Source organism: Malania oleifera, chromosome 7, assembly GCF_029873635.1.
Source record: "Malania oleifera isolate guangnan ecotype guangnan chromosome 7, ASM2987363v1, whole genome shotgun sequence".
Classification (NCBI taxonomy): Eukaryota; Viridiplantae; Streptophyta; class Magnoliopsida; order Santalales; family Ximeniaceae; genus Malania; species Malania oleifera.
The window spans coordinates 85,627,658-85,640,807 of record NC_080423.1 but is presented as its reverse complement, the minus strand read 5'-3'; the positions used below and the strand labels follow the sequence as shown (position 1 = coordinate 85,640,807).

The 13,150-nt window shown below is 35.5% G+C and overlaps 1 protein-coding gene across 2 annotated transcripts; it reads right to left on the bottom strand.

The window, feature by feature from the left end:
* Window positions 1-7,685: 7,685 nt before the first annotated feature.
* LOC131159856 (NADPH-dependent aldo-keto reductase, chloroplastic-like) lies at window positions 7,686-12,131 on the bottom strand. Of its 2 annotated transcripts, XM_058115046.1 has the most exons (7): window positions 11,862-12,131; window positions 11,211-11,261; window positions 11,007-11,083; window positions 10,753-10,840; window positions 8,713-8,988; window positions 8,273-8,521; window positions 7,686-7,996 (listed from the first exon to the last, which is right to left on the bottom strand). In XM_058115046.1, exons 1-7 carry the CDS (start codon window positions 11,979-11,981, stop codon window positions 7,910-7,912), a joined length of 948 nt encoding a protein of 315 aa, XP_057971029.1. In that variant the 5' UTR covers window positions 11,982-12,131; the 3' UTR covers window positions 7,686-7,909. The 2 variants fall into 2 exon arrangements, with proteins under 2 accessions (XP_057971029.1, XP_057971028.1); XM_058115045.1 differs by having other exon boundaries at window positions 7,686-8,521; window positions 11,862-12,082.
* Between the last annotated feature and the right edge of the window lie 1,019 nt (window positions 12,132-13,150).

Below are 13,150 nucleotides of genomic sequence, written 5' to 3'. Positions count from 1 at the left end.
TAATTAACTATCTATCCTGGGTAATAAGTTACGTATGACATGATTATATAAGATGACTTCGCAGTACAAAATTTTAGTATAATATGCTATGTTATGATATACCATGTTTTATGCAATGTGATACAATTGCTATACTAGTTATGAATTATGTATTGTTTATATGTATATCACAAAAAATACTCATATTGCTACACATTGATATTAATTTGTCTTCCTTACTGAGAGATGTCTTACCCTAACATTACAAACATTTTAGGAAATCTAGGTAAGAAGGCAGATAGAGCCCCGCAGTAGTAGAAGTGGACTGAGCTATCCTATCTATAGGGTAAGTGGATGAGTTAGGATTAGATGGTTTTTTCGGTTGAGACCCTAGGAGTACTTTTCGGTCTTTTTGGTGGAGACTATATGTTTATGTATATGATAGATTTAGTAGAACTCTGGTATGGTTTCTAGTATTTATGGCAAGTATATAATCTTATGTTTCTGCTGCTTAGATATCAAAGTATTATGATAGATATATTCCTGGTTCTCATGGGTCCAGGTTGACCATGACTATGACAGTTTAACTAGATATTATGTATGTTATTATGTGAGAAAAAAAAAATGGTAAATTAGGCAGGTTGTTACAAGCAGTGTGCAAGAGCACATAGTGGAAATGAAATACTTGGCTAAAGAACTTAATTCTTTGAATATGACCATCTCAGAATCCTTTATGGTGCTACTCATTCTCAACTCTTGTCCTTCTCAATATGGTCCATTTTAAGATAAGTTACAACACACACGAAAATAAAAGGACCATTAATGAACTTATAGCATTGTGTGTTTAAGAGGAAGAGAGATTAAAAAGAGAATGATTGCAATTGGTTTATATACTATCTCGAGGGCATAAAAAGAAACCTATTAAGGTTGGAAGGGAAAAAAGGCGACTATTAGCTAAAGGAAAGGAATCGGCTGCATCAAGCAATGCGGATAATAGAAATGTGATATGTTACTTCTATATATATATATATATAAAGGTGGGGGGTCACTTCAAGAAGGATTGTCATAAAAGAAAAGAATGGTTTGAAAAGAAAGGCATGTATGAAATAAATTTAACCGACGTTCCTTCTGATACTCGGTGGTTAGATACTAGTGCCAAAATTCACATTTCTAATTCCATGCAGAGATTCCTTACAACCTGAAATCCAAATAATGGAGAAACAAGTAGTATAGGGAACAAGACCCTTTCCAAAATCATAGCCATTGGAACCTATTGTCTTTTTCTTGATTCTAAATATACGTTAGACTTGGCTTATACTTTCTATGTACCCACTTTTTCTTGTAATTTCATTTCCGTTTCTCATCTTAATGTTGAAGGTAATGTTTTTCATTTTGCAAGTCAAATTGTTGAAATAAAAAAAAAAAAAAAAAATGACGATTGTTGGTTCTAGTGTCTTATTTGATGGGTTATATAGTTTAAATCTTGACCTTTCATTTTCCCAAGCCGGGCTTACACTTTATGTGTATAATTACATTGGTACTAAATGCCCTTATAGTAATGAAGCCTCTTCTATGTTAAGCCATAAACAGTTGGACTACATTTCTGAAAAAAAAAATGACCTAAAAAAACTAGTAAAAACTAATGTATAACAAAATCTTAATTTCACAGATTTTTGGTAATTTTAAAGGAAAAAAAATTAAAATTACCAAGAAAAGTGCTGCAAGAAGTCAAGAATTACTTGAAATAACATACACAAATATTTGTGGACCGATAACTCTTTATATAAGTGGTGAAAACTTCATCACTTTTATTAATGATTTTTCACATTATAGGTATATATACCTACTAAAAGAAAAATATGAAGCTTTACAAAAGTTGGAAATCAACTAAATTGAAAAATTAAAGTACTGAGATCTAATAGAAATGGTATTCTGGGAAGTAGCAGTCATAATTTAGGTCCCTTCACTAGATTTCTACAAGAAAATGTATAATAGCACAATATATAATGTCAAGAACGCCCAAGAAAAATGGTGTGGCTGAAATGCGTAATTGTACTCTAATAGAAATGACAAGGTGCATGACTGTTCTACGTGAATTTTTGTTGGGTGAAGTTGTCAAAACCGCCATTTATGTTTTAAATAGGATTCCTAGTAAAGTTATACCTACCACTCCTTTTGAATTATGGATAGGAAGGAAACCAAGCTTAAAACATTTATATGTTTGGGGTTGTATGCTGAAGTAAGACTTTACAACCCACATGAAAGAAAATTAGATCCTAAGATACCCATAAGTTGTTTCTTTATTGGTTATTTATAAAGGTTTAAAGGATACAAATTTATTGTCCTAATCATTACACTAGAATAATGGAGGTGGATACAACTAAAGTCTTGGAAGATAAAATTGATAGTGGTAGTCATGATAAGATAATTGTGTATTAATTTCATATTCTCCTATGATTGATCAAACTGGTCAAACAAAAGGTTAGCATAATGAGAGTATAACATTACATGACACTACTACTATTGATACCATCAAAGATATAATCAATCAATGGAATTAGATAATTTAAGAAGAAGTACAAGATCGAGAAAAAAAAATTGCAATTCTGAATGACTATATTGTGTACTTATAAAAACAAGACACTTATACTAGAAATGACCCTATTATGTTTTCACAAGCCATAAGAGGCAACAAATTTAAAAACTGGATAGATGCAACCAAAGATGAAATGGCCTAAAGGTGAATTGCCTAATGGAGTTACTCATGTTCAATGCAAATGATTTTTTATAGTTAAATGCAACTCTAAAGGTGAAATCGACCAATATAAGGTTTAACTAGTTACAAAAGGATTCACTCAAAAGGAAGGAATTGATTACAACAAAACATTATCTCCTTTTTTAAAAAAAAAAAAAGATTCCCTTAAAATTCTTATTGCTTTAGTGGTGGCTCATTATGATTTGTAGCAACATCAAATGGATGTGAAAACAAATTTCTTAAATGGAAATCTAGAAGAAATTTGTATGGTACAACCCAAGGGTTTTGAAAAGCAAAGGAACAACTAATGTGTAGATTGAAGATGTTAGCCTTGAAGGCTACATGAACTTAATTGTATTATTTTGATGATAACAACCCATTAGTGGTTTTAAGTGAACTTATCTTTGCATGATAAGCTATAGTAAGTCAAACTCAAAATGCAAAGATTAAGTAAAATAGTAATAGGTTAGATATCATAAAAAATGGGGAGATTTTTAGCCCTCGGGGTTACATAATCATGATTTATATGTTTTGATCATATTAACATATATGTTGTTCCTAGTGTTTTCTATCCTTATAGATCATGTTTAGTACAGATTCAAGGATCGAATCCATGAAGTATTGGTCAAAAGGCAAAGATCGGACAGTTGACCTTTGAATAGGAAGATCAAATGGACACATAGTTGGAAGAACCCAAACACGACCAAAGGAAGCTTAAATGTAGTCTTATATGTATTTGGGGAGTGTTTGAAGTAGTTTATGTTGTAACTCTTGCGTTTTGTTTCTTGCATGATTTCTGAGTAAGAGTTGAGCACTTGTATGCATACTAGGACACATGAGTAAATAGGATTTCACCTCAAGTCACAAACTCAACTTTAATAGTTTTCAAAGTTAAAATCAAAGAGTTTGTCTAAAGAATCCTAAACTCAAAATATGTTTTCAAAGGGATAAGTTTTTAATATCTTAGTTTTAAGAACATTTTTATACTTAGGCTCAGCTTTTTTAAAACATGTTTTATGTCTTAAAAACTCAAGAAAGTCAAGTATATTTTTATAAAGGACATACTAAGCATATAAGATATCAAAACGAGCTTTCAAATGTATTTTCATAAATCAAGATATCTTATATTCAAGGGAAAACTCACTTGGACAAGTATTAAACTTTATTAGACTTAATATATTTCATATACTTTTGTCTAAGAATGTTTTAAGTCATTAAAAGACATTTTGATAAGGAAAAACAGAACAATTGTCAACTAACGTAGTGCAACCTTGAGTCCTAAATACCTTTTGGTATTTGGAGCATAACTTTTTCTAAAAAAGTCCAAAAAAGAAACTCTTAGTGTCCTTGGAAAAGGTAAGGGACAAAAAACGAGAAACTTTATTGTTGATGAACTTTTTCTGATCACGGCTTAGGTTGACGAATGGGGCCCACTAGTCGACAAGTCGCAAGCAGACTGTTTTGATTGCTAACAGAGTGTGACTAGTCGACGAGAACATGAGACTCGTCGATGAGTGGTCTCGTGCCCAATGCCATAATGGCTAGAAAACGGCTAGTTCTCAAGCAAATCACATAGGATTTGCTCCCAATGGCTAGTTAACATTCATATTGGCTCTTTGTCTATAAATACAAGCTATTAGGCTTGTTTAGACATGGTTTTGATTATTATTACAAGCTTATAGTGAAAAATATCCTTAAATACAAAACCTAGGCACTTTGCATCTTTGTTCAGTCATTCACAAGTGCTTAAGTTCTCTCTTGCTCAGTTCTTCTTGTTGAGTTCATCCTGAGAGAGTTGTGTGAGGTTTAGTTTGTATTTGTTATTAGCTCAAATTAAAGGAGCATCTCTTTGTAAATCATTTTCTTGGTTGTAAAGGTTCTTTGTTAACCACTTGGTGAAGGTTCTTGGTGAACCAAAGGCTCTTGGTGAGTACGGTAGGGATTTGTTCCCAAGTGTAGGGTTTGGTACCCAAGTTGTAAGGCTTGCTACACGAATGAAGGAGTATTCATAGTGGATTGTGGAATCTTTGGCTTGGTGTTAAGGCGTGGATATAGGCTTGGTGTCGAACCACATTAAATCTCTGGTGTTAAGCTTTCTCTCCCTTCACTCTTTATTTTATCTTGTGCATGATTTATTTTGTGTATACTGTGATATAATTTCTTACAATCTCGTCAAGTATTTTATTTTGTAGAAAAATACGAATTCCTCGAAAGGAGTCCATTCATCCCCCCTTTTAGACTATATACTCCCGGGTGGGATGATTAACAAGTGGTATCAGAGAGAGACACTTGTATTTTCGGAGTAAAATCTAGAGCATAAAGATCAAATAGAGTATTTGGTGAGCACCTCCTCCCTAGGACAATCCATGACAAGACCGCCAATGTCCAATGACTCAAACTACCCGGCTTGGAAAAATCGACGAATGATCATCTTCATCCAAGCACACAATTTCAAAATGTGGCGTGTCATCACAAAGGGAGATTCTGAGTTCAAAAATTCCAAAGGTGAACCAAAACAACTCGAGGAGTTGTCGAACACCGAAATAAGGTTAGTTGAGCTTAACTTCCAAACCAATAATTTTCTTTATTGTGATTTGAGTGACAATGAATACAATCATGTTTGTGGTTGTGATATCAGTAAAGAAATATGAGAAATACTTGATGTCACATATGAAGGTACTTCACAAGTTAAGAAGTCCAAAATTTACATGTTAGTCAATAAGTATGAAATGTTTAAAATGGGTGAAGGAGAATCCATCACATTTATGTTCACTCGGTTTATAAACATCATAAATGAATTAAAAGCACTCGGTAGAACTATTCTATGGGGGATAATGTTCAAAAAGTTCTACAATCTTTACTCGAGTCATGGCATGCTAAATCAACCACCATTGAGGAAACAAAGGATCTAACACAAGTCGCACTTAATGAGCTGATTAGGTCACTTATGACCTATAAAAGCTATAAGAGGGTTTAATGATTATAATAGAGTTATAAGATGACTAAACTTAGTGAAATTAATTCTTGATTACTACAAGTAATACATATCAATTATACATACAAGTTTGTTTTTCGTAAGTTTTTTTTTTATTTTCCGAGCGCCGATCTAAATGGCAAGAAATTCAAGCAGAACTCCGGTGGCGGTATTGTTGTATATATAGGAGGGACATCACAACCAGAGCAGATGGTGTTAGTTATAGTAGTATGTCAATTCGACCAATTCGAATTGGTCATAGGTGCAAATTAAATAAATTATATACGAAGATATATAAATATTTGCATCAATTACGGGTGACCGCAAGATACCCTTTGTGAGGGTTCAATAATACAGTCCTCTACGAGCCTGTTCCCATATTTGATGATTATAGTCTGCACATTGCGTTGGACGCACACTGCGTATGTTCGACTTATTTAACGGTTCAATTATATGTCGAAACCATCCCTCAAATGGGTGTAATCGCGGCTAAGCAGCCAAAAGCACCTGCTGAGCATTTGGATGAAGTCGAGGAAGACACCCAACAAACACGTCATCTCGATGTGAGTGCAGAGATTGGTGGTATGCCTAGTGTCGATTTTAACGAATATCCGGGATCATCGTTCGAGCCACCGGCGTACGAAGCACCTGTTCCTGACACGTATCCGCAGGGAGGTTGCTGTTATCAATTAATTAGTTTATCCAATTGATTAACAATTTCAATAATAATTATTTTCAATTAATATTTAAATATTTTCTACTCAATAAAATAATAGAAGATTTCCCTATTTAATTAAATATAATTAGTGTATATTATAGGTATGATGTTTTATTAATTTATTATAAAAAAAATTTTAACTAAATTACGAAATGTAATTTATTATATGTGAAAATTTAAATTAATAAATAATTCTTCCCTCCAATAATTCAAAAAAAAAATAATTAATTATTATTATAATAAATAAATAATAAAGGGAAAAACAATAAATTCTTGGTGCACAGAAAATCTCGCTACTCCAAGTAGCAAGATTTAAACAAATATCATTACTTGAAATAGTAAAATTTAAGCAAATCTCGCTACTCCAACTAGCGAGATTTGCATAAAGCCATTACACGTGAAAAATCTCGCTACTTGGAGTAGCGAAATTACATCAAAGTCATTTTGAGAAATATTTCCCAGAATGAGATATTATTTAATATATTTAAAAAAAAATTAAACCGGGAAAAAACTCTTTATGTAAGGCAATGACATTAATGGAAATATTGTTCCCTTAATGCGTGATGATGAAACCAAACCCCAGCAGAGAAGCATTTTAGGTATTGCTCGTTCGTTTCACCTGTCTTAATAAAGGTCTTACTCCCCCCACTTGTGGAAACGCTGATAGGAGTTGTGTTGATGGGCAATAATAATGCATAATGCTGCCTACAAGATTGTTAGGATTGTTGGGATGGCAATGATCAATACTAAATTGGGTGACGACATGGACAAAACATTAAAATGGGCAAGGCATGCCCTAGGATTGAAGATGGATTCACATCAACCTGATTACACGTAAGTTGAATTTCAAGTCATGATACAGAAGTGACCAACCCAACAGTATATCTTGTACTCGCATCATATGCGTTTTAGGACTGTAGAGTTCGAAAATCTCCCTCACCTTCGCATGCATCTGAGACTAGAGTTTGAAGGTTTGAGAAATTTTGGTCAGCAGTTATACATGTACCTCCATGGGATGCACAATAAAATTCTCTCCTGTCTTGCCCCTAAAGCTTGAAAGCCGGAGCATGTAATTCTTAATATTATGCAGACTGGCTGTCACTTTTGGGTAATCTACATTTGTTAAGGTTTGTTTGTCACACTTATCCCCCCTTTTTTCATAAGCCATGATGCAGCATCATACAGACTCATTCTGCAGAACTGACATGAAGCAAACATTTTGGCATGAAATAGGAAAAAGATTGAAAGTGGATAGAAAATGAATGAACGTTGTCTAAGATATCCACCAAGTAAAAACAAATTTAGCACAAATGAGAGAAAAGGGAGTAGCAAAGCCCAAGTGCCAACCTTTCAAAGTTTCACTGGCAAACAAATTGCACAAATAACATATCTATTTTGAGTGGTTTGATCAAGCTATGTAAACAGAAATGAACCAACAACCCTCCTCAAAGGCCCCATCATTTCATTAATGAAAATATCAACTTTAGATTTCACCGTCCCATAACTCCTCAAAGGTCTTGAATGGGCTGAGAGTTTCATGGACAAATGAAGTCCCTCTAATCAGCCTTGCCTGCAGAGTCAAAAAATCATTGCATTATCTTCATAGCACCATACCTATATGTGTGCATGTGTCCAAGAGAGAGAAAGTCTTGCAGTGGAAAAAATAATTACAAAAAAAAAAAAATAGAATAACAAAGAAACATGCAATGTGATGGGGGTCTGACATACTGTAAATGAAGGCCATTACTATTTAACCACAACTGAGGCATAAACCCTCGACGAAGATCAAAAACATGGGGCAATGCACCCATAATACTAATGAGGTTGGTAACAAACCAAAACTTACTTGTTCCACTTCAGAGAACTTCACAAACAAATCATCAGGTATAGACCAGTCAAAGACATCAAAATTTTCCTTGATCCGTGTTTCATTTGTACTTTTGGGTAGCACGCTATTGCCCATTTGCAGGCCCCATCGGAGAGCAACCTGTGCAGGAGACTTGCCCACTTTCTCAGCAACCATATTTAGAATTGGATGCTTGAGAACATCACCCTTAAGCCATGTTGTACCAGGAGAACTCAATGGTGAATACCCCTGAGAAAATTAAAAGAATTATAACAAATGATAAAGAACACAATTCTTACAAATAAGTAGCTGCCTCAAAATTCAAAATGAATTATATTTTTCCCAATTAACATATGAAGTTCTTATGAAAAAAGAAAAATGAACTGCTAGTTCCAGTTCCAGTAGAATAAGGAGCAAACTCATGATTTGAAAACACTCACAGATAGGTGGACCCCCTTGGATTTACAAAATGCTCGCAGCTTGGTCTGCTGCCATGAAGGATGGCATTCCACCTGATTAACAGCAGGAGGAACACGAGCAATTTCTATCAGATCCCCCAACTTCTTGCTAGAGAAATTGCTTACACCAATAGCTCGAGCTTTGCCAGAATCATAGAGTGCTTCCATTGCTTTCCATGTGCTAGGTATATCTGGTTGAGTAAGGTTTTCAGGCTTAAAACCAACAGAACCCTTTTTCATCCGGGTTGGCCAGTGAATCTGCAATAATTAAGTTGACTTATTTAGCCACAATTAAATAGCATGCACAATAATTTAAACAGAAAATATCAATCATTCAACTCTTCAGTACGTTCCATTCCCTGCAAGAGGAGAGTACCTAGACTCAAGATCCATATTATTTCCAGCTTTCATTCAAAAATCAACTTTGGTGTTAATAAGACTGATGCTTTTTCCTCAACTTCATCTTTTTCCTCACTCTCTCTCTCATATTATGCATAAACAGGCACTATCAGCGTTGCAAACCAGTCTTCATTTAGTTTCATCTGAAGCTAAAATCGAATGGATGCTTGGTTCACATTTCCTCAATCCACAACCAACCAATTGCAAATAAAACTCAACTAAACTGATCCATTTAAAGGTTGATCTCAATTGGCTCTAGTTCAATCCCAAGAAAAAAGGTTATGATTTTAAAAAAGAAAAAAGAAAAAATAATAATGAATTTTTGAACAAAATTTTGGACTCATTAAAACAATAAAGCAATCATCTACACACATGGAACAATATTATATATAAAAGGAAAATGCAATGACAAAGGTGCAACAAATTACATTGGCTGTTGAATAAAAATATTCCACAAAAGGAACATGCAACTCTCAAGTTGCAGCACACCAATTTGCACCCCTGAAGCACATGTACATCAAGAAGTGCTACCAACAATGTGGATCATTCAGACTTGGAACAGAACAAGGTCGCAGTACTTGCTCTAAAATGCAGCACATTAGGGGTATACTTATGTTGATAAACGGGTGACAAATGTGCAATGGCACTCATGTATTTATAAGAGGATAGTGTGGTGTTTCTATATCAAAAAGAGATTTGATGATCTAAAATAATAATGACTAAAATAAGACTATAATGTGACAACGCTCCACTTCTACTAATAAACAATGTTATTCAGAAATTGCTGAAATAAAACTTCATATTGCTAGATTTAGCGTTTTGAACAAAAAATGCACAATGTTCCAAAATATTTAGACCAATTTGAGGTTCGCTAGTATGACAGCATTTTTGTTAACTATAGTTTCAAGTGAACCCCAAAAGCATTTAATATACCAAATATTGTTGAAAATTTCACTTGTGAATTTGTCTCACATTGAAAAATTTGAGTAGATGATGGGTGCTTATACACATGGTTGGGCGCAAGACCTAAAAGGCTTAAAATTTTGGGTCAAGTTGGTATTCACTCATGTGTATCAAGCCCACCCATGGGTTCCTCTAGTCCTAACAAGTGGTATCAAAACCGACGGTTCGTAACTTTGGGTGAATGATATCGTAAAAAAGTGACGTGAAGCTAATTTTCCTAACATACTAACAGTTGGAAGACCAAGTGTGTGGTTAGGGCCAATAAGGATCATCTAGGCAGCGGATGGATCCGAATAAGGTCAAGACATGAGAGGTAGGATTAATTCGGATGCACGTGGAAGGCGATCTGACGCATGTTCCTCCCATAAGGGAGAAAGTTTCCGTTCATGGGGGAGCCGTTGAAACTCACAAGTGAGTGAGAGATTGTTGAGAATTCCACTTGTGAGTTTGTCCCACATTGAAAATTTTGATTGAATGATGGGTGCTTATAAAACTCAATAGGCTTAACCTTTTGGATCAAGTTGGTGTTCACCCGTGTGTATTAAGCCCACCCATGAACTCCTCCGGTTCTAACAATATTTTCATGAAAGCACGCATAGCCTAGTTTTCCAATAGCTATAAATTAAAAATAAGGCTTCATGTGGCGATAGCAATACATACAAGGTACAAATCAACATAGTCAAACTGCAAGTCGTTCAAAGTTCTGCCCAAAGCTTTTGGTACATCTTCTGGGGCATGATCAGTGCACCTGCAAATCAAGTCAGTATTAGATGGATGAGAGGTGGGGGACAAAGGCAAATTAGATACAACAACAAAGCCCTAAAAGTCAGGTCTGCTATTTTTATTTTTTAAATTATTTCGTAGACAGCTTGCTATCTTATTTGTTGACAGTCAAAATAGAAATGGAAACAGACCAGAGTTTTGAGGTAATCCACAAATCCTCACGCTTCACTACGCCATCTTCAATGAGCTTCTTCAAAACCAAACCAATCTACAAGGGGAAAAAGTACTATGGCTTAGGATAAAAAGATTCTGAGAATTAGATCATTACAGGGCCAGCTTAAGTGCTTAAGTTTTTTTCTTTTTTTTTTTCAAGACACTATTAATTATATAACTACCTCCTTCTCATTGCCATAAATTTGAGCACAATCAATATGGCGGTATCCAGCCTGCGGAAAAGCAGAAAAATCAAGTTGATGCTAGCCATTAGAGAATACATAGCTGACTCCAGATACAGATCGCTAATCTATAAAATGTATGAAATGATTCGCACACTTATCAGATGTAGGTCATTCGACAAAGACTTTTAATTCCGCGATGTTTTAATTCATAATTATAACATATTCTTCCAGAAGATTCTCGTGACTAAAATACTCAAAATAACTCAAGCAATTTTTTAAATAGTTATTGCCATAATAGCTCATCCAAGACAATTTTCAGCTGCAAAAAAATCATCACGAAGCTAGCCGATGAAATCACACGGTAAAACAAATCAAATACCACAAACAAAATCAAATTGCTCAATTTTTAGATAACAGATTGCTCCGTTGTATTGCAATTAATTCAAGAAAATCTAAAACTAATGGATCTATTTCTTCCCTTGAATTTATACTTCCTACTTTCCCTTCTTTCTACATCTACACGAGTATTTAAGCATCAAACAGACAAACACAACGCGAAGCACCACGGAACCACTTCACAGTCATGTATTGTCAAAGAAAATGCTCTTAATAAACTAAAATGTGACCACAAAAAAAAAAAAAATGAACCTTAATGGCGCACGCGACGGCCTCGCCTACGACACCAGGATCAGACTGCCATGTGCCCAAGCCCACCGACGGGATCTTAGCTCCGGTGTTCAATTCGAAGAAACGAATTTCGTTCGCCATTTCAGAGAGAGAGAGAGAGAGAGAGACTTGACACTCGAGCGAGTTGAAGGAAAAGGAACGAAAAGGAGAGGATGTAATGGTCTTCAAACGCGGAAATGGGGAATCTATTGTCTCATGGGTCGTTGGAAGGTATGTGCAGCTGTACGAATAATCCTGAAAGGGAAGATCTCGACCCTCCATATCTAGTTGACTGGCTCAGTTGATGGAGCGTTGGTTCCGTTGACGTAAGACGCGACAAACTTCAGTGAAATGACGGTGATTGGTTTAGGACACATTTACACCACGGATACAGGAGATTGTTCTTTGGACCGATGCTCATTCCCTTCCCAACGTGCAGCAATATGTCAACATCTTAAAAGATATTTAAGTAAAATTACAAATAAGTTAGGAATTGTTTGGTGTTTGATTTGATAATAATATGCTCGATATCAATAAAGTAAATATGTGCTCAAATTTCAAATCAGTTAACTAAAGGGTAGGGGTGAGCATAATTTGGTGAAAACCGAATTAACCAGATTAATCGGCCGAAATTGGCCGGTTCGGTTCGGGTAAAAAATTCGGTTCGGTCGGTTCGGTTAAAAGTCTATAAATTTTCGGTTAATCGGTTTCGGTTCGATTAACGGTTAAAAAAATATCTGTTAACCAATTAACCGAATTACTAATACTTTATATTTTTAATATAATTTATAATAGGGCAGTTGGGGCCGTCGGCGTCAGGCTCGGGCAACTCGGTTTCTCAATTCTCTGCACTCTGCTGAGTGCCGATCTGCCCCGCACGGCGCACAGCCACAGGCCGGAACTCTCAGGCCTCTCCATCGGAGTCATCGACTCATCGGATCACCTCTTGGAGAGTCAGAGTCAACAAATCCCCTCTGGCCTCTTCGTCGTCTTCGGCAGCTCGGCGACTCGGCTCTCCAGAGTCCTCAGCGTCTCAGACTCTTAGCCACCGGCCCACCAGCTCACCGTGCAAACCCAGACGGCCGGACCCCAGTAACTCAGTAAGTCTTCCTCTTCTCCTCCTCCTCGAGTCCTCGGTTCCTCTTCTTCTTCTTCTTCTTCTTCTTCTTCTTCTTCTTCCAATTTTGTATAATAATCAATTTTAAATAAAATCTGTTAAAATCGGTTTAAATGGTTAACCGAATTACCCGTCGGGTAATTCGGTCGGGTCC

Bases quoted from the DNA above. Each gene is read 5' to 3' on its own strand.
- LOC131159856 (XM_058115045.1), bottom strand. From the start codon at position 11,981: ATGGCGAACGAAATTCGTTTCTTCGAATTGAACACCGGAGCTAAGATC. The intron at 8,989-10,752 runs GTATGTATTGCT...TAATTATTGCAG, and splicing joins ACTATGTTGATTTGTACCTT to ATTCACTGGCCAACCCGGAT. The intron at 8,522-8,712 runs GTGAGTGTTTTC...TAATTTTCTCAG, and splicing joins CCAAGGGGGTCCACCTATCT to GGGTATTCACCATTGAGTTC.